Here is a 22,126-nt window from a genome sequence, read left to right as displayed (position 1 = left end):
GTTCAAGTCTGATGCAGATCGTAAACTTATGCCGGTAAAGGTTTAATCTTGCCTGTATATTTAGTGGCCCCAAAGAAGAACACATTAACGCCCCCTTTTAAATATCTTGCTTCCATCGCCTCACAGAAATCACCAGAAAACAGTGATAACCTGTGAAGTGTCTATAGTAACAAATAGGTTAAGTAGGATATTAACAGCATGGTAAACAAATATATACTGTACATTTTGTATGTATGTGTGATCGACTAACATAAGAAAAAAACCAGGCCTGTAAATCCCAAAATCATTCATTTTTATATAGAAAACAGTTAATCACACACAAAAGACTTTAGACGGTTAGGCTTTTAGTAGACAGATTGACAGAAGGTTGTTTCTACTCAAAATTTATTTCTAAAGCAAATGCTTCACGAAAAGTATACAATTGAATGTTTCGCACCCGAGTTATAAAGCATTTTCATTAAAGGGAATTATTGTTATACAGACATTCAGGTAACGTTTACCAAAACAAATTGTGAATAAGGCTTCAAACTGCAGCAACATCGTTTTTCTTTTAAGAAATATGTTTTAGAGACTAAACTAAGAGCAAGTTAACTAATAATGTGAATGTAGAAGGTGAAGTGTGTGCGTGTTATAAAGATCAAACAGAGACAAACTGAACGCACATACCGACTCCTCCGTCAAATGTATTGCTTCCCAACAGCTGACAAGAAATAACACACATTTTCAGCAGAAGGAATGAAATATCAGTGGTGTCCAGCAATAGTCACCCTGTCAACACTCAAATGACTTCCTACGTTCAATCACAGTCAGCTGATGAACACACAAATACAAAATAGCAACAATGCATCATGGGAATGAAAGGGTGATCGCTGGAGAAAACAGTACCAGAATTCTCTGACATCACCAGCAGAAACGTCTGGAGCCAATTTTCTAGCCATTGGTCCCGGGAACTCTGCTTTGTTCCTCTAAAATGACTAAGCGGTCCATTTGTCTTGGTCTTTGAGTACAATGTCAATTTTCACTTGTTCTTTCAGTCACGGATGTTTATCTCGGTGCTCATCTGGAACATTCCTTAGAAAAGGTTCTTCTGCTTTACTATCTTTAATGATTCAAGGATCACAGGCCACCGGTCTGTCTCGCTCCTTCACTCATACTCTGCAATGAGGACCATCATTCCCACTCCGAACAGAAGGGCCAGGATCTCTAACATGGACTGACAGAAACTAGAGCGTCCCACCAGCAGCTCGGGCAGAACGGTGACAGTGGCGATGTAAACGAAGCCTCCGGCCGTGAATGGGAGGATCCATGCGGTGGCCGCGGCACCTATCCCTTCGGCCAATAAGGAACAGGCGGTTCCGGCTAATGCTCCAATAGCCGTGAGAAGCTGCAGACACATGGCCTGGTAATAGCAAGAGGTGAGAGTTTACAGGCTTGTTGTCAAGAAACTAAAGGTTCTGTCAGACGAGCCCACTCAACTTTGACATAATTTTGGACCAAAAATGTTGTCTTGGTATTCAATTTTTTATTCTTTTATCTGAATTAATATGCATTTACTGTAAAGCTGTTCCGCAAAACACTATACGTACCTTCCTCTTGGTGCAGCCCGACTGGACGAGGATAGCAAAGTCTCCAATCTCGTGTGGCACTTCGTGTAGAAGGATGGTGATGGTGGTCACGGCACCAACCGCCGGGCTGACCAGGAACGACGCTCCGATTGCAAGACCGTCCGTAAAGTTGTGTGTAAAATCAGCAGCAAGGTTGAGATAGCCAGACACTTTAATATCTGCAGAAAGACAGATACACACTTACAGATGCCACAAGACAACATCATGTGAACGTCATCTGTCCTGCTCATACCAGAGGTCTTCTCGCTCTTCTTTTTAGAGTCGGTCTTCTTTTTTTCTGTCTTCTCATCTTCTCCATCACTATCCTTTGCATTATTAGCAGCTGAGAACATGCAATAACAATCAGTGTCCAACAACACACACATGGGAAACATTTACAAAATTAATTCTATGTTAATGCATCACACATACCATGAGAGTGAGAATGTCCTCCCTTCAAAAGACGAACGAATTTCTCGACCATGAGAAACGCAACAATGCCACCCAATACCCACAATCCCACAGACATCATGTGACCGTGAGCCGCTCCTGTGACACACAAACAATGATCTCGCACTGTAAGCACTCAGATTCTCGAAAAACAAAAGAAAAGCCACAATATTTAAATGCTTGGACAGGCAATCACCTACCATGGGAGTGACCATGTGACTCCTCAGAGTCGTGTGATTGGCCCTGGTGTGAATGAGGTTCTGTGATGGGGGACGAAGAGAAGCAAAATGAATACATGACACAAAACAAATAAAAAGTTGATTTTGAGACTATATTTACAGGATGAGATTGCATGAGAATATAATTATAAGTGATTAAACACAAATCATGTTCATTCTGTTCTTGGGGTCATAGTCAACATTTCTCTCCCTACAAACATATGAGCCAATTCAAGCTTCTGTCTCTAGCCTATTCAAGGTCTTTGCAGGTCTACAATCTTGTCCCGGACATCCTTTAAAACCTATTTGGTCTAGACCATGGTGGTGGAGACGTTGAAATTGAAGATACAGATTCTGTTGGCAGGCATCTTTTATATACTTAAGAAGCTGATATAGGAGCACTTTCTTAAAGTGACAGGACTAATCGGTGGTCCTTATAGGCACATGAACAATCTGTGGAGCCAGAATTCTTGCTAGTTGGCAGAATGAGCATGAGCAGATAATCCACCCGGCTGGTTCGCTATCAGCAATCTCAGCATTTACCTTATCAGCTCAAGAGAGAAACACTACAAATAGTCAAAGCTGTCTGTGTTCACTTGGTTTATGAAGCTGCTAGCATCTGTTTTAAATTATAAACTAAAAGGGCCGCAATCCCAGGTGTTTTCTTCAATGTGAAAATAGTCAGTAGTATCCCCAGAACTGTGTCTAAATTTTCAGCTAAAAATACATCACATATCTTTAATTACAATATGTTGAACGTGGCTGCAATGGAAAACGAACCATTTTTGTGTGTGTCTCTTTAAATGCAAATGAGCTTCTGCTCCATTCCCAGTATGCAAAATATGACGTAGAGCGCTTACACATGTGCTTTTCAAGACGAACAATATGGCGGAAAGCGCAATTATGTCTGTAATGCCCTTTCCAACCAAAACCATACACTAACTTCAATAAAAATAACCTTAACTCTTTCACCGCCATTGACGAGTTATCTCTTCAATTAAAAAAAAAAGGTTCCCCGCCAAAGATGAGTTATTACGACAATCAGTGTTTGTACCGTTTTAGAGCAGGTGGCGCTATTACACACCACTGGGAAAAAGTACAGAATCCCAGAACCTAAAACGTATATGTTTTAGCGGTTTTTAGTAATTGTTCTGAGTGTAATCTGGGCGGAATCTTTCACAAAAAAACTCTCATCTGTTTAATCAAAATGATCCATTTTAGAAGAAACCTACCCACATCTAAGGAGTGATAAAAAATTAACAAATGAAGATAGAAGAATACGGTTTCTTTTGATTAAAAGCTGAGACTCTGTTCTTTCATTTGACATATTGTTTGTCTTCACAGAAAATTTACTGTAAGCCATTAAATTTGGGTGAAAATGTTAAAAAAACGCTGGCGTAGTCGGTCAACTTTTTGTTGAAAGACTACGCCAGGAAAGAGTTAATGCCTTGTTCATGAATACGAATTAAATGGAGAAGACAAAAACATAGATAGAACATTATATAAAATGTTGGCCATTGATGATTAATCATGTGCATGCATATTACTAACAGACATAAATACGGATATGGGCATAAACATGCATTCAGAGAACTTGTATATGACAGACAGGTATGTAAAGATCAGCAACCAGGTTGTCTTACAAAAGCGAACTCTGTTCTATCTGCTCCAAGTATTGTCGCACATAGGACATACGAGAAAACGCTGAACTCACAGAGAAAGACACTATTATAACTTCCGTTCGTTGTAATGACTAAGCTTTACAGAAATGATCACAAGTCTTCTGAACCAATGGGCGCGATGCATTACCACTAACATAATGAAAAAACAACTGTCTTTGGACCAATGTAAACGCGTCGTTCGATGCCCTGGCGGAGACATTTCCAACGAGGCCCAGATTGTTGCTTTCTCTCGTTCTTTCCTGACCGGAGATACGGACCGGGTGAAAGTTGGTTTGTCGATACGAAAAAATGTAATTCGTACAGTACGCCAAGTCATCACCTTGCCGGCCGGGACTTTCGATTGTTATAACACCGGCCCGAGAGGTCGCACCGGGACGAACCCTGGCTCGTCGGAAAATTCTCTTCACGGCCTACTTTAATGTTCCATTTTACATCCAACAACACACATTTGTTATTTCTTAGACATTTTTGTCTCTGACTAGTGGCTACATCCGCTTTGCCTGAAAATGGCAGACAGCGTGTCTCTGGCTGAAGGTGGAACTATGCGCTCATAAGGCAGAGTCTATGAATGGTCCCGGACAGGCGTAAATCAATGTGACATCAGATTGTTAGGGGACTGCCAACAGTCTGTTTTGTGTCACTGTTGTGGTTTAAAGGAGATTACAAAAAGAAGAATAGATGGATTTGTATAATTACAGGGTGTTTCCGCACTCATGCTGGCGATTCAATTTCTGCAACATAAACATTCAAAAGAGCATTTTCTGGGATTGCTGCCCGTTAAGGAGTAAACAGTGTTTTTCAGTGTTTTGTTTTTTTTAAACGTCTTTTTCTGCAGCTTTTGAGGTTGACTAATGTTCAACTTTTCTAAAAAAAAAAAAAAAGGCGTCCCGTCAAGCACCTTTTTCACAGCTAACCAATGACAGAGACCTGTCGTTTCCATAACAACATGCCAGGAACACGATGGGATGAGAAGGCTAAAGCTAAAAAAATAAAATGGCAGCCAAAATGCCTTTATTTGTAATCACAACGCGCTCTGGGTTCGAAGCGAATATCGTGCCCAGATCCTTCTCCCGGCCAGCACGCCAAATACGCTTACCTTTTAACCTGCTCCTGAATTATCTGAATAGCGCACGTGTTTGAATTCTAATCCACCCATAAAATTTATTCACATATAGTCTACTGGGCTGGGGACTCAGATTGAGCTACTGAGTGGGCCTGGCTTCAGCAGACAGATAATGACCTGGTAGCACCAACGTACCGGGTCAACCGAGTACTGATGCGCTGTCTGACAGGTTGTCAGTCAGAAACTTTTCATAGACACAATAAGAAGTGATGAGCGGATAAGCGAGGCTCTGATCCACAAGAGATGCTCACAGAAATACTTCAGATTTAAGTCATATCACAAGAAAGCAAAAAGAGTTTTTGTAGTGAAAGGAGGAAACTTTCTGATTTATTTGAACCAGTTCAAGCGGTAGGTTTCAAATTCTGCTAGAGTTTGCATTATGAATGTTGTATCATATGTTAAACTAAAGGTTACATTAAAATAATCGTCCCTGTTTGCGTGTTAATTTGTTAGCGTCAATGGTAATCCAGTCGAGTGTCCTTATTAACCATTTAATGCTTTAATAACTGTAACCGGGTAAAATAAATAAGACATGATGGGGTTTACAGTACCTATTTTAAATAGGCCTATCTGAAATCTATGTTCTAGAAACAATATATGTTTGACTAGAAATGTGTGCATATGTGTTGGATTGATAACTCTATAAGGTTTAAAAAGACAAGTTTAAACTAAAGCAAAATATAGCTGTTGTAAATATTTTTTACCCTAATGCAAGTTAATCTTGGATAAATGCTGTAAAAACTGAGGTTTGTTTTAATATTGTATATGCATGTGTGTTGAGTCAGTTGACTTACTGAAGTTTATTCTGTTTGTCTTCTACAGAGCAGACTGAGGAGGATCTTATCAGCATCACCAGTGTTCAGCAACAATTAACTTGGCATTTCTTTTCATACATTTATATTAACAATGAGCTTTATTAATAACATTGTGTTTCAATTAGCATGTAGTGGTGTTTTGCTTTGGTACTGAAATTGATACAGAGAACTGTGGAATTTTACTGGTATCTGTACCGAATACTGAAATGTTGGTACCATGACAACACTTCACTCTACAATACCCTACTTATTCTATGACAAATAAATGTACAGTTCATCCGCATTCCAAACCGCAAAGCACGATCCGTACTGATCACAGATCAACCGTGATCCATTTGACCACTAATAAATAAGTTGGATGGTTTGCTTCTGGTAGATGGTTTACCTCAAATTGTATGCTACTTTCTGAAAATGATGCGACTACAGGAGAAAAAGGGGGCATCATGATAGGGATTGCAATCAAGAGTATCAGATACATCTCAGGGACAAAAAATTATTGAAAGTTTTTAACCATTAAAATTATATTAATAACAAAACATAACAAATTCTGAGGAATGTTATATATATATATATATATATATATATATGACTATACAAGTGTAGTACATATTCAATTTTCTTAGTTATAGTTGACGTTAAGAATACATGACTGGGGACATGACAGTTCAGCCTACTTGTACTTAAAACAAAGTCTTTATTATTTATTTAACTTCATTCCGTTTACAAATCATGTGTTCTATGATGGAGATGGGTTAATTGTAAAATACAAGCTTTGGGAAATGATCAAAATCGTATTTTAAATCAAGTATTCTGTACTATGTCTTGGGGGACATAATAGAAATGGGGACAGTAGGAATGACCCATAAACCAATGACAAGTGGCACTTGCAAAGGACCAACAAAAAGAAAGTCAATAAAAAGAAAGACAGGTCGCACACTTATGAAGATTGCATACTGGACGTACCACGATGCGTCTGGGACAACAGCATCCAGATTTGAAGACGAGCACTGCCAGCAGAGGTGTGTGCCCTTTTATTAAACCATGTGTTTGAATTTAAAAATAGGTGGCGTGATGAGGTGCTGCCTGTTGGGTGTGTGACCCGCTTTAGTAACAGCTAGAAGGAATACACGTCTGGATCAGCGAAGAGCTAAAAGCCCAATGGTTTGCAAGGTGATGCATAGTTGCATTGATTCTTTTGGACTGTTTGCTACATGATGATTCGATATTGATGGGTTTTTATAGTGAAGCATTATGTGGCTAATGTAGTTTGTGCATCTTTAGGCATTAGCCCAACGACTGATCAGGAACTACTTACTGTATTTGCTTTTGAAATGACGGCAAACTACAACATCCACACACACATGTGATGACACAACTTCTGCTCTGTGCGTGTGCGTGCGTGTAATTAGCAGGTGTTGCTTTGGACAGTGATATGCAGAGAGGGTGGGATCCTATGATTTCAGAGCTAGAAGGCTAGAGGAAGCATTTCACCTTTAAATGTTATGTCTTGGCCTATAGATGATTTCCATCATGACCAGTTTGAGCATTTAAAGAGTTGAACGATGAAGGACAATGTTCTTTTACACTTCTCTGGTGTAGCACGTGATTTTAGGTCATGTGACAGGACTCACCCAGAGCGTGAGGAATGAGATGAAGGAAGGCATCACCCAGCAAACCTCCAGATGCAAAACTCAAGAGCACTTTAAGCAGATTCTGGTGCTGGTCTGTGTTTGACTCCACTGGGATAAGGAAGAGGATGAGGAAGGGTGCAGCGCTGATCAGCAGAGTCGCTCCAATCGCCTGAAAGCATCAGATGAGAGAGAGCATAAAACTCAGAACTGAAGAGAAAAGAATGGCAGAGTTTGAAGAACTGGATGTGATGGAAAAAAAATGTGTTCACACGTATCAAAAATATTCAATGCAAAGCTTATTTTTGTTTATAAACGATTGATGATGGTGCTCAAGCCTAACTTTAAGGAACAGAGACAAACTCATGTATTACAACATTAATTTTAATTCAACATCTAACCATGACATGAGAGTAAATAGACTGAGGATGGTGGTTCTGCTCTAGAGATGTAACAGGGTGAATATTATCACGCTTATCAATAATAGCACGGTTTTATTGACATGTTCTGGAAAAATACTGATGTAAACCAATTTTCATATTGAGTTTACCAGTAAATGTACTTTTGTTTGATTTACATCAAATAAATAACATTAATATTAGTCCTGGCACATTGAGGGCTTGAGGTAAAAGTTTCCCAGTTCAGGTTAAACACAACCTTAGGTGAGAAATTCAGATTGTCATATAAACACAACACAATTCAGCAAATCATGGGGTTGTGAGAAACGGGGTGTACTTTAGGACCTAGGAGAAAGTGGCGCGACATTTACTCTCAGAACAGCACTCATGGCAGAAGAAACAAGCTCATCATATCACATCATATAATGAAAAATGAATAGAAATGATGGGTCTGTATAAAGACATATGAAGCAAACGTGTGTCAGTATCTCAATTTCCACAGATGTGCAGATTTCTTTTCTAACATGCACTAGTAATGACTTCAGTGCGCACAAATGAGAACAACTTGCGCTTTAAACCCTAATGTGCATAACACAGACACAGTCTCAAGTCATGTTTATCTGTAGAATGATGATAGAGCATCAGTCTGTTTGTTTCTCACGAATGCATCAGCACATTCTTTAACGGAGACAAAATCAAACTCTTGGCCCATCAGTAACACCTAACCTTACTGGAGTAAAATATCTCCAGCTGATTGTTTCGCCCTTGATATGAAAGCTCAGTTTGTTGACCGTTTGCATCGCTGTCCGCATTACGGTCAATATGAATGAACGAATGTCATTTACTACTGTATTGTAAGATTTTACCTGCATCCAGAGTTCCACCAGGTTTCGTTTTCCTTCCTCCAATTCTCTTTTCACTCGCTCCGTTCCGTGATCGTGGGCATGGCCATGATCGTGGGAGTGTGCGTGGTCATGGGCATGATCTTGGCCGTGATCGTGGCCATGATGCTCCTCTTCAGCAGACGGCACATTAGCCTCAGAGCTCCATTTGCTTGCCCCTTGGTGCATCTTCACCCCACCATGAGAGTGACCATGGCAACCACCATCCCCATGTGTGTGTCCATGCTGGTGGTGGTCATGTGTGTGTCCATGCTGATGGTGGTCATGTGTGTGTCCATGATGCTGATGGGCATGAACATATGCCAGCTGGGCCACCAAGATCACATGAATGATCAGACTCAGAAAGCCAAGACTGTTAAAGGACCGCATTCCACCTGAAAACAAAAACATTATAATCAAAACATATATCGCTACATAAATCGATACAATTAAAAAAAGAGCCACAAAACACCGGTGGATGACATTAAAGAACAATATATTCAATTATGAAAAACAATAAATAAATAAAAACAATTACACAACAATTTCACAATGAAAGTTTAAAGTGAAATGAGCATGGACACTAACATTGCTATAAAGAAGTTATAGTGTTTACTGTTTAGCTTGTTTCCCCTCCAGCTTCAACTAAATGTTGACCATAGTTGAATATATCAACAGATAAAGTCCATTTACAGAGAGCCTTCTAGGTTACATTATATTTGCATTATTTTAAAGGAATTAAAATCACAATTTTAACCCCAGATTTTTTATATAAGAGCGAATTGTATTCACACAAAAACCATGCCCTTGATACTGAGATCTGTTATTGACACCAGCCCCAGGTTCTGGAATGCACCTATCTATGATTGGCTGAACATCGCCAAAATCTGGAAAAATATCAACCACTACTTCTTTAGCCCGCACACTGGTTTGCGCATTACAATTCTGAAGTGGTGCGGAACCAGATAGAGGGAGCAATCAATAAACAAACAAACATGGCGTTAATATTGTGCCACCCCTGGTTGTGGAAAAATACAGTCACTGCAGAACCTTCCTTCGTATTCTGATATTAGGAATGTGGGGTAAAGTTTATTTTTAAAGACGTTCCAGCACATGTGGGAAAAACATGGAGCGTTTGTTCGTTTCACTTCTCCAAGGATTCCTTCATCAACAAGGCACAGGTTGACACTGTATTAGTGGAGAGTTAAAATTAAAAAGCAGTTCTGTGCCTTCAATATTGGATCTGATAGGAATGGTTAGGGGTGGGCGATCTAGAAAAAAAATTCAAATCACGATTTTTTCCAGATAGATCACGATTCACGATTTTATAGCGGTTCTTCTTCAAGTTGGTTTTAAGACTATTTTCAAATTAAAGGGGCTTCAATACAGCCAAACTAAGTCCCCATATAAAAATATACTCTTTACCATTTATATTTTGAAGAATATTTTAATCAAGTTAATATTTAATGCAAGTGCAAGACCATAAATCAGCTGTTAGCAAAAAACTTTACATTTAGAATTTTGTTTTTCATCTTGTATCCTCTGACACTTGGTTCACCTCACATTTGTTCCTGGTCTAAATATTAGTGTATTTTACTATAGTTACCTATCATTGTCGTTGCCGAATTATTTATAACTTTATTTTCTAAATCTATATTAATTGAAGCGTAACGCCGCTAGCATATTAGCGTGTTAGCTTGCCTTCTGTTTACAGTGTGGGATATCATCTCCCCCTATTTGTCTTGTGTGCTAACTGTTTCTCTTTTTAAGCGTATATACTAAGACTCATCAAGCAACCTTGGTAAGTTAGGATTGCACTTCATACCCGGTGAGTTATGGCTTCTATTCCTATTGTTGTTACTTGCACCTCATGTCATATGTTTAGTTTAGCCTTCTCTGTCAGCGGCGAGGGTTTTACATGTGATAAATGCAGGGAAGTAGTTAGGCTGACGGAGAAGATTTTAGAATTAGAGTCTCGCATCCAATCTTTATTTGAGGATAGTAAGAGTGTAAGGACCGTAGAAAACACTTCGGATACGAGCAATGTTAGTGCACACAGCTCGGTTCCGGTTGAAAATCCCCTGCAGCTGGGAAACTTTGTGACGGTGAGACGGCATAGTCGCAGGACAAAACATCACTCAACCGTTCCGATTAAAGTCTCGAACAGGTTTGCCCCTCTCAGTGACGCACCGACTGAGAAACCTGCTGAAAGTGCCCTAGTGATCGGTGATTCTATTGTCCGGAACGTTAACATAAAGACACCAGCCACCATAGTCAAATGTTTACCGGGAGCCAGAGCGCCTGACATCAAGTCAAATTTAAATGTGCTGGCTAAGGCTAATCGTAAATACAGTAAGATTGTTATTCATGTCGGCACAAATGATGTTAGACTCCGTCAATCGGAGATCACTAAAGATAATATTAAAGAGGTGTGTGAGCTCGCAAAAACGATGTCAGACACTGTAATATTCTCTGGCCCCCTTACTGCTTACCGTGGTGATGAGATTTATAGCAGATTATCATCATTAAATGGCTGGCTGTCTGAGTGGTGCCTGCAGAATAATATAGATTTTATAAATAACTGGAAGAGTTTTGAGGGCAGACCTGACCTGTTGAAACGAGATGGTCTCCATCCCTCCTGGGATGGGGTTTCCCTCCTCTCTAGAAATTTGGCACACAGTCTTAATAATGCTAAAATCTGACTACCTAGGGCCCAGGTCAGGAAGGAGACAGAATGGCTTAACCAACTGTCTGCTTGCCGTCTCGCGTTACAGAATACACAAAATATACAACATGTAATAATCCCTTCTCACAAACAACATAAAATAGAGACTGTGTCTGTCCCCCGGATTAGCAAATATAAGATATTGCGTAAACCTCTTGAAAGTAATTTAATAAACGTTAAACAAATCAAACATGAACAAAATACAGATAATCAGCTGTTACGACTCGGATTGCTTAATATTAGATCTCTCTCAAATAAAGCACTTTTTGTTAACGATATGATAACCGATCATAAAATAGACATGCTTTGTTTGACAGAAACATGGCTAAAGCCAGATGATTTTATTACTCTAAATGAATCCGTTCCCCAAGATTATTACTATAAACACGAGCCTCGTCTAAAAGGTAGAGGGGGAGGTGTCGCTGCACTTTACAAGAATTCTTTTATTACCTCTCAGAAGTCTAATTTTAAATACAATTCTTTTGAAGTTATGGTACTTCACGTATCGACACCTAATACTAAGGACAAAACATTTTTAAAATTTATTCTAGCTATTGTATATAGGCCTCCAGGGCACCACACAGATTTTATTAAAGATTTTGGTGGGTTCTTATCAGAACTAGTACTGGCCGCAGATAGAGTCCTTGTCGTCGGTGACTTTAATATCCATGTAGACAATGATACAGATGCCTTGGGACTGGCTTTCAAAGACACTCTTAACTCCATGGGCGTTAGTCAACATGTGTCAGGACCCACTCACCTTCGTAATCATACTTTAGATTTAATACTTTCTTATGGTATAAATGTGGACGATGTTAAAATCGTTCAGCAGAGTGAAGATATTTCGGATCATCATCTGATATTATGTTTGCTTCAATGGCCTACGGCTGCAAATCAAACTCCTTGTTACAAATATGGTAGAACGATCACTTCAACTACCAAAGATGCGTTTCTCGATAATCTGCCTGAATTATCTAAAATATCTAGCATGAGTAATAACGTTGATGATTTTGACACTACTATTGAAAATTTTAACTCTACTTTCTCGGAAATATTAGACATAGTTGCTCCTCTGCGTTTAAAGAAAATTAAAAATAGCAGCCCAACACCGTGGTATAATGAACACACTCAGACTCTAAAAAAGGCATCCCGTAAAATGGACCGCAACTTTAAGAAAACGAATTTAGAGGTATTTCGTATAGCATGGAAGGATAGTACTCGAAATTACAGGAATGCAATAAAAACGTCTAGATCCGCCTACTTTTCAACACTAATAGAGGAAAACCATCACAACCCTAGGTTCTTATTTAACACCGTGGCTAAATTAACAAAAAATAAGTTGTCATCGACATCAGATTCTGATTATCAGCATAACAGTGATGAATTTATGAACTACTTCACGAGTAAAATCCAAGATATAAGAGAAAAAATTATAACAATGCAACCTGTAGTGAAATCCGCTGAACAAACTAACTACAGCACCCCTAAGGAGAAATTGCAATTATTTTCTACAGTAGATCACGATGAACTGTCTAAAATCATTAGATCATCTAAATCATCAACATGCATGCTAGACCCTATACCTACAAAACTACTGAAAGAAATGCTCCCAGAAATTATAGATCCTCTTCTTAGTATTATTAACTCATCTCTGACATTAGGACATGTGCCTAAAGCATTTAAGGTGGCTGTTATAAGGCCTCTTTTAAAAAAACCCAAACTCGACCCTAAAGAACTAGGGAATTACAGGCCTATATCGAATTTACCTTTTATATCTAAAGTTCTGGAAAAAGTAGTTTCAACTCAATTATGCTCCTTCCTCCAAAGGAATGACATTAATGATGAATTCCAGTCTGGATTTCGAGCATGTCACAGTACAGAGACTGCTTTGATCAGAGTTACAAATGATCTGCTTTTAGCGTCTGACCGTGGCTGTATTTCGTTATTGGTGCTGCTAGACCTCAGTGCTGCATTTGACACCATTGACCACAGCATACTTCTACATAGACTCGAAAATTACGTTGGCATTAATGGAATAGCATTGAAATGGTTTAAGTCTTATTTATCCGACCGTTTTCAATTTGTAGCAATAAACAATGAGGTGTCCCGCAAATCACAAGTCCAGTACGGTGTACCACAGGGCTCAGTCTTGGGACCCCTGCTCTTTGCATTATACATGCTACCTCTAGGAGATATAATAAAGCGACACGGAATTAGCTTTCACTGTTTACATTTACATTTACATTTAGTCATTTAGCAGACGCTGTTATCCAAAGCGACTTACAAGTGGGGTAGGTAATGGAAGCAATTAGGACAGCATAAGTACAACAAAAGCATAAGTGCAATTAAAATGAAGACTAGTCTCATATAGCCTAACATGTTATGCTGATGATACTCAACTTTATATTTCCTCGATGCCTCATGAAACCCAGCAGTTTCATCGAATTAAGGATTGCATAGTTGACTTAAAAATGTGGATGAGTAACAATTTTTTACTACTAAACTCGGACAAAACAGAAGTGTTACTTACTGGACCGAAAACTGCTATGCGTAACAACCAAGAATACTGCTTAACGATTGACGGATGCTCCATAAAATCCTCGTCATCAGCTAAGAATCTTGGCGTTGTATTCGACAGTACTCTCTCATTTGAAAGCCATGTCGCAAACACCTGTAAAATTGCATTTTTCCATCTTAAGAATATATCTAAATTACGTCATATACTGTCACTTTCAGATGCAGAGAAATTAATTCATGCATTCATGACATCAAGACTAGATTACTGTAATGCACTTCTAGGTGGTTGCCCTGCGGGCCTATTACAAAAACTGCAACTGGTTCAAAACGCGGCAGCTCGAGTTCTTACACGTACAAAAAAGTATGAGCATATAACCCCGGTTCTGTCAACCTTGCACTGGTTACCTATAAAGCATCGCATTAACTTTAAGATCTTGCTTATTACCTATAAAGCCCTACATGGTCTAGCGCCGCAGTATTTGAATGAACTTCTATTGTATTACAGACCTCCACGTACATTACGCTCTAAGGGGTCCTGTCAGTTGGTAATACCTAGAATTTCAAAATCAAGTGCAGGTGGAAGATCGTTTTCTTATCTAGCGCCTAAACTTTGGAATATTCTTCCCTGCACGGTCCGGGAGGCAGACACACTCTGTCAGTTTAAATCTAGACTAAAGACTCATCTTTTTAATCTTGCATACACTACACCTCCATAATATTAATCCTCAGAGGATTTAGGCTGCATTATTTAGATCAACCGGAACCAGGAACACATCCAACAACAAATGATGCACTTGTTGCATCAAAGAGTGCAGAACAGTACTCTACTCTCAGCCAGTCTTGTCTCTTTGTTCCAAGGTTACCGCAGGATGCAGTTCGTGCCCAGACCTGATGGCAGAGCTGAGAATGGAAAGCGGTGACCTGACAAGTGCTAAGAGGATAGAGCTGGATAAAGGACGCGACAACTTTGTTTTTCCTACAACATTTCAAATGCTATTAGATTGTTAATGATAATCTTTAATCCTTAATTTTTATATTTTTACTAAGCCTTGTTGTGCAAGCACTGTTGAGCTTGTGCAGAGGCAGCAGCTTTTGCCAGAGGGGAACTGGAATCCCCTGGTTGGGCCTGGGTTCCCCTGAGGTTTTTTTTCTCGATGGGAGTTTTGGGTTCCTCACCACCGTTTGCATATTGTTTTGCACTATCTGCCTGGCCGGGGGGGCTGCTTTAGAATTCATACTTGTATTAAATGTGTCTCATGTACAGCTGCTTTGTAACAATGAAAATTGTAAAAAGCGCTATATAAATAAAGTTGAGTTGAGTTGTTGCGGCACTCGGAGTGAAGCTGTGGAATGGACGTGGAGGATAAATAATTTTGGCTGGGTATTTCGTAACGTGGACTTTGAGCAGTTTTTTTAAGCCCTCATTTTCCACAGTCTTTATGGGAATCATGTCTTTGGCCAGGTAAAATGCGACCGCGTCAGTGACATCTTTCCAGCGCTTGTTCATTCTGTCATACGGATACGGAGTTCCTTTCTCAAATGGTTCTTTCGCTAAAGTCGTTGTTTAAGCCCTTTAGTTTCCGTATGCTTGGTTGTACCTGATTTACTCGCGTGGGATCCCTTTATAATTTGACTGTCGGCATACTCTTTCAGTCCCTTTTATTTTGAGGTGGTTAAAAACGTTCGTTGTGTTGCCTTACGACGCTCGAATCTTATCATTGCCACATTTGCAAATATCTGTTGTTTGGGCCGTGTCAGTTGGGGAAAACCCAAACCATTTCAATATTACTGATGTAGAATTTTTATTAGGGACCAAGTCCTCCGTGTTTCCCTCCATCTTCACTGACCGCGTCACTTAATCTTACTGAATTCACAAGCAACGTATACGAGCTTGTTAACATGGTGCAATCTATCGCAAGTATGTTGACGAATTCTATAGAACAGCACTATATAGGACGATTTAACGATTTTCCAGAAAAAGTGGATCGTGCAGTCATTTTAATCGTTCGCGATCTAACATCGTCATATCGCACACCCCTAGGAATGGTGCAGCAAAATCTTATGTGAGTAAAACATGTTTGTACTATGCGTCACTATTGCTTTGTTAGAGATCTCTTGATGTGCCCTGAGCACTATTCACACGAGATTAGTATTACCTGGGGACCTCTAGTCATTTGTATTAATTGCATATGTTGTCTGTGATTTTAAGCCCGTGTGAATCGTCATCTCTGTTACTTGGTGGGCTCATATATCATTTTTTTAAGGTTTAATCCACCGTTTGTGAATAATGGAGGCTGTTTTGAAATGTTTTGGTATTATTTCGGGGTGCTGGGTGATATCGATAAATTACCGGGAGTCTCCCGTTTGTTTATTTATCATGGAGACTCTCGTAACATTTGTGGCCGGTTCGTGATCACTGTTCTCAAATGCTGACAGGTACGGATAGCCTAGGCATAACATCCTGGAAAAAAGAAAGTAAATTTGAGTAAAATCATGCCGTGCATGTGCGCCACATGAAATACTGATGTGTGTGGGTCATTTATAAATCACAGGAGGTCTTCAGATGATACTAATGCCGTGTGAAAACTGTGAAAGGTGCTAATGTGTAACCTAACGTTACTTCTCCAACCAAATTCACAGAATGCTCCAACTACACAAACTGCTATTCAATCTGCTATCTATGTTTACCTCAAAGTGTCTTCAATGCGGCACAACCATTAAAACCGAGCGTTAGCAGAGCTGGGCTCTAAACCCGTGTAGAAAATAGCCTATAACTTATTGATTTTGATGTTTTTGGATGTAAAAAAACACTTAAATGTAAGTGTTTTACATAACTAGACCTCATATAACAGTATTAAACAACATCACTTAATCAGACCTTTAAAAAACAGACAGTATTTATATTGAATAAGTATAATTATATGCCTAAACATGCAGCCAGATTAAAAAGCTTGAGTGACTGATGTCTAGAGATGTGCTATAAGGTTTTAACACTTTCACTGCTGTGTCTCGCTGGTCTATCTTTTCAAATGCATTACTGTGTTAAGAACGAGCTCTGCAACACACAGCATGTGCTTCATTGATTTTAAATGCAGTCAACAGTTAGATTGCATTACAGACACATCATGTGTGTCGAATTAACGTTAGTTTCACTTTAAAATTTGCAGCTGTTGAAGTTAAAGACTGCACCCAGTGATGAATGCTGAACACGCCGAGATAGAGAGAGGGTGGAGCGAGAGAGAGAGCGCATGTACTGAAACTGTCATTCACGATGATCAATCCACAGGTCATGTGCCTTCTGATCCGTGGGGCGCAAGTGATGCATGCGGATCACAGATCATTTGCGATCCATTAACGCATTATAATAGATGTGATGAATGTGTATTATCAGAGATTTCCGACTCGTTCCGTTTCGGTAGCAAACCCTACTTATAACATTACAGTGTAATACACATAGGCAGTTTTCAAGGGTTCACCTTGTAAATAACAGAATGTAAAACTTTTTTTCTACTTGCGTTTCGTTTTAATGGTGTCGTGAATTAATAAAATGTACAACAAAAACTACTTCTGTAGCCCCGCCCTCTTGTTTTACACATTACATAGTAGGTCAAGCCGTGGAAGACTGAAAAATATTGAGCAGTGCCTGGTTGTGAAGAACACAGTCGAGCGAGAGATGGGAATATAGTACAGAGATGGGAATATAGTACAGAGATGGTAATATTTCACAATGTTCTTTTAATTCTATTTGATGAGGGGTAAAGATGCGACCTACTCTGTGCCAGCGCGTCACGTGTGCTTATCTCACATATGTGGTGGAGAGAGAAGAGGAAGCAGAAGACAAAATCTTTCAAAGCGTCGCATTTTCCTTCACAATCGCCGGTAAAACACCAAATGTAAATGCTGGCGAGTCACCCCGAAACTCATCACAAAGGCAGCAGAAACTTTTAACGGTATATACATACCTGAAGGAACAATCAATTGAGTCAAAATGAGACTTAATGAACTCAGGGCTCCAAATTAACCCGCTACTAGGAGCACTGTAGCCCAACTGACAATTTATGAGGACAAGCATCAAACTGGATCATTTACTGTCATTTACATTTACACTTACATTAAGGCAGTTGGCAGACGCTTTTATTCAAAGCGACTTACATTGCTTTATCCTATACATTTTACATAGTTATTAGCAATCCCCTGGGATCGAACCCACAACCTTGCTGATCCAGGGTTGTCTCAAGTAATCCACTGATAAATTATGTTTCCTGAATCTCTCCAAATTTAGTTTAGCTTTAAACAACTCACAACTTTACATTGTAGCAAAGTGTCATTTCTTCAGTGTTGTCACATGAAATGATATATATAATTAAATATTTACAAAAATGAGAGGGGTGTACTCACTTCTGCGAGATCCTAGTATACATCATATCATTTGGCCTCGGTCATACCAAACAGAGACTCGTAGTAATGTGCTCACATTGTCTGTCTTCACTACAAAAACTGCTATTAGATTATTTATGATAATCTTCAACCTATAATCTACTTGATTACTGATTTATTATTTCAGTTTTAGTTAACCTAGTTGTGCAGGCACCGTCAATTTTGTGGAGAGGTTGCAGTTTTTGCAAGAGGGGAAATGGTTCTCCCGGATGGGTCTGGGCTCACCTGAGGGGTTTTTTTTTCTGTTGGAGTTTTGGGTTCCTCCCCACCGTTTGCATACTGTTTTGCAATGTGTGCCTGGCCGGGGGGGCTGCTTTAGAATTTTAAAGTTTTACTTCACTTATTATTACATATAGGAATTTATAGTCTGAATAATATTTGACCTGTGTTTCTCTCTCCTTTATCTAAAATGTGTGCTTCTCTGTGAGAAACTGTGGGTGCGCATGTGTGAGTGAACCAGTCTTCTGCGAGTTCACCTTTTTTCATTTTACTTTTATAACTTTAAATGTTTTGCTTTTAGTCAAAATGTTTAATGTACAGCTGCTTTGTAACAATGAAAACTGTAAAAAGCACTATGTAAATAAAGTTGAGTGGAGTTCAATCCGCCCATATAAACCAAGCATTGTCCTCAAACCAGGTTAAATAGCCTATTACTTATTGATTTGGATGTTTTGAATGTAAAAACCGTCATAACCAACATCAGTTTAAAATGAAAAAAGGCCAGTTCAGGACACCTTTCATTTTTACATGCCGAATATCAAAATCACATTCATTTTTTGGCATTGACGGCGAAAAACACCTTAAAATATTTTCACACATTTACATTTCGGTGTTATTACTTGTAGCAGTAATGTCAAGGTAAAGACATAAGACTGGGCTAAAAACAACAGTTCAACAGAAGAGTTGTTAGACCAAATGAGTCGTCCTAAACTTCACAAGTGTGGGTTACATTTCATGGGTTTTCTCTTTTATGACTTATACTGTCCTCACGAACCATGTTCCAGGTGTAGTCACCCCCTGTGCTACAGACATTTAGAATTATCTGACGGTGACCAGTTGAAATTTTTTTAACAAAGATTACATTTTTTGTTTGTTTGCAAGGTAAACATTTACTTGAGCTAAACATACAGCAAAACATTGAAGCTACATGAAAATAAATATTACCACAATAATTAGCACCACACAACTGCACAAGAAGTATAAAAAGGTCACAAGCCGAAACAACAATTTGTGACACTGTGTGATCATACTTGTCAACAACGTTTGACGTTAGCAGCAATACAGCAGAAACATCAGAACGTTACACCTTCTGATCAGTGACGTTGTTGTGTACAATGTTAGTCAAGACGATTTAGAGATAAACAGAGGGGGGAAAATGCTAATTACAACTGTGGATAAATCTCTAATGTATACTAACTGAAGCAGAGCAAGTTCAGTTCCGTTGAGTGAGTTTGCTGGTGTAAAGTTTTAAACACAGATGTGATCTGATGTGATGCATCAGCTCCGTTTAAACATCATTATACGGGCCACATCACATCAGAGGAATCAACAAAAACCAATTTCACACTAACACAAGATCACTAATAACAGCTGTAAATCAACACACAAACACACTTACCGCTATGATCGCGTTATATTTCACAAAACAATTCACGAGATGGATTATTATAGCACCGCACTCGGGTCGTAGATCCTGCTCACCCTCGAACTGACGTGGCATTCACTCAACCCACAGAAATCCCGCGAGATTTCCTATTCTTGATCGTTTTGGCGGTTTGTACACGTAGACAAATGCTGCGTCCCAACTCGCCTACTTATACTTTGCGCTTAAAGTATGATCTGTTTTTGTTATGGAAAATAATGTGCATTTTAGTGCAATGCAAAACTATGGGACATACAGCGTAACGGGAGAGGCCGTTGTTGCCTAGACGACGCCGATAGAGTGTTCAGCGAAAAACGTCAGCAGGAAGTGGCAGCCCGGAGCGTTATGGCTAGAAGGGATACAGCTACATCCACTGGGCATGCGCACTTCAATACCGCATCAATTACTATTTGTCTATTATTATAAGGTTAGGTTTAGGATTGGCGAGAGTGTAGTCGTTATCTTATGTAATGTATTGTTATTTTATGGCGAGATGTATCACTTCCGGGCGTAGCTGTATCCTTTCTAGCTAGAACCCTACCGGATCCGTGGAAAACAGAGTTACGACACTCCCTCAGACGTCAAACGGAAGAATGGAATACGGAAGTAACTCGTGTCATGAGCTTCGTACCAAGCAATGGCTGAATCCGCTGAATACATTTATTAAAACCATAAGCAAGTAAAAGACGCTTTTTAACGTCTGTGTTACATGTGACCTTTTTCTTGATAAGTATTGCAAATGAGCACATCACAACATAAAATAACTATCACAGTAATGTATCTTACGAAAGTTAAAGTGTGGTACAGAGCATTGTTCACTGCTTGCACAGATACATGTAAGTAATGTAAATAAACATTTACTTAACTAAACATAATGTTTATATTTTATTTGTCTATTAGTATTGTTGATTAATACAGGAAAATTTGAGTTGAATAAACAGCGAGTTAACACATGTGCAACTACCTCCACATTTAAATGCAGTATTGAGCAGATATCACAGAGGTCACTTGAATCTTGTTTGACTGTTACTGGGACAGATGAACACACTCCCTAAAATCATGAAGGTGGCAACGGTGGTCAGCTGTGCGATGGCAGTAGGATGTGGGGTTCAACGCCTGTAGATACAGGATTATTTGTTACAACAATAAATTGAAATAAAGCTTTGATTTATGTGATGTTTACGTGTATACGTATTAATAATTATTAAATTCATTTATTTTCTTACATCAAATTTACGTATGTTTTATTCATGTTTGTTCTATAGTTTTTTTGTAATTAAAACATATAACATTACTTCAGGGGGACACGGTGGCTTAGTGGTTAGCACGTTCGCCTCACACCTCCAGGGTTGGGGGTTCGATTCCCGCTTCCAACTTGTGTGTGTGTGTGTGGAGTTTGCATGTTCTCCCCATGCCTCCGGGGATTCCTCCGGGTACTCCGGTTTCCTCCCCTGGTCCAAAGACATGCATGGAAGGTTGATTGGCATCTCTGGAAAAAATTGTCCGTAGGGTGTGAGTGTGTGAGTGAATGAGTGAATGTGTGTGCCCTGTGATGGGTTGGCACTCCATCCAGGGTGTATCCTGCCTTGATGCCCGATGACTCCTGAGATAGGCAAAGGCTCCCCGTGACCCGAGGTAGTTCGGATAAGCGGTAGAAAATGGAATGGAATGGAACATTACTTCATGCATTCTGTTATTGCTTCACTGAAAACAAATGCATTCACATTTTTTTAGTCTGGGTAAATGCATAGATGGGATACGGCAATACAATTACATTTATTGGCCCATTTTAATACAATATATAATTTTCAGGGAAAAATGTAATAAGTATTACTCAGCACATCTAAATAATATTGTGCAAAAGATTAGGTGTGGGCTAGCAATGCATTTCTACGGTACACTTAATGTATTAGCAATAATACTTATATTGCTTGATAATAAAATCACAAGTGCTCAACGTCTCCTTTGTGTAGACATTACAAACATATTGCATATACTGGAAAACT

General features: G+C 39.2%; 1 protein-coding gene across 1 annotated transcript; it reads right to left on the bottom strand.

The window, feature by feature from the left end:
• Nucleotides 1–271: 271 nt before the first annotated feature.
• slc39a7 (solute carrier family 39 member 7) lies at nucleotides 272–20,448 on the bottom strand. The gene is made up of 8 exons (XM_056741157.1): nucleotides 20,097–20,448; nucleotides 8,785–9,194; nucleotides 7,524–7,692; nucleotides 2,255–2,314; nucleotides 2,037–2,153; nucleotides 1,858–1,947; nucleotides 1,587–1,783; nucleotides 272–1,399 (listed from the first exon to the last, which is right to left on the bottom strand). The coding sequence occupies exons 2-8, from the start codon at nucleotides 9,187–9,189 to the stop codon at nucleotides 1,145–1,147; spliced, it is 1,293 nt and encodes a 430-aa protein (XP_056597135.1). The 5' UTR covers nucleotides 9,190–9,194; nucleotides 20,097–20,448; the 3' UTR covers nucleotides 272–1,144.
• Between the last annotated feature and the right edge of the window lie 1,678 nt (nucleotides 20,449–22,126).

The sequence above is a fragment of the Triplophysa dalaica genome, chromosome 25, assembly GCF_015846415.1.
Source record: "Triplophysa dalaica isolate WHDGS20190420 chromosome 25, ASM1584641v1, whole genome shotgun sequence".
Taxonomy (NCBI): domain Eukaryota; kingdom Metazoa; phylum Chordata; class Actinopteri; order Cypriniformes; family Nemacheilidae; genus Triplophysa; species Triplophysa dalaica.
Note: the sequence above shows the minus strand (reverse complement) of the source record. Positions and strands in the feature narration are given on the sequence as shown.

What these genes read in the sequence shown, in the direction of transcription:
- slc39a7 (XM_056741157.1), bottom strand. Translation starts at nt 9,189, where the DNA reads ATGCGGTCCTTTAACAGTCTTGGCTTTCTGAGTCTGATCATTCATGTG. An exon ending in GTCACATGGTCACTCCCATG is followed by an intron (nt 2,154 to 2,254) that starts GTAGGTGATTGC and finishes TGTGTGTCACAG; the next exon opens with GAGCGGCTCACGGTCACATG. An exon ending in AGGACATTCTCACTCTCATG is followed by an intron (nt 1,948 to 2,036) that starts GTATGTGTGATG and finishes GCATGTTCTCAG; the next exon opens with CTGCTAATAATGCAAAGGAT.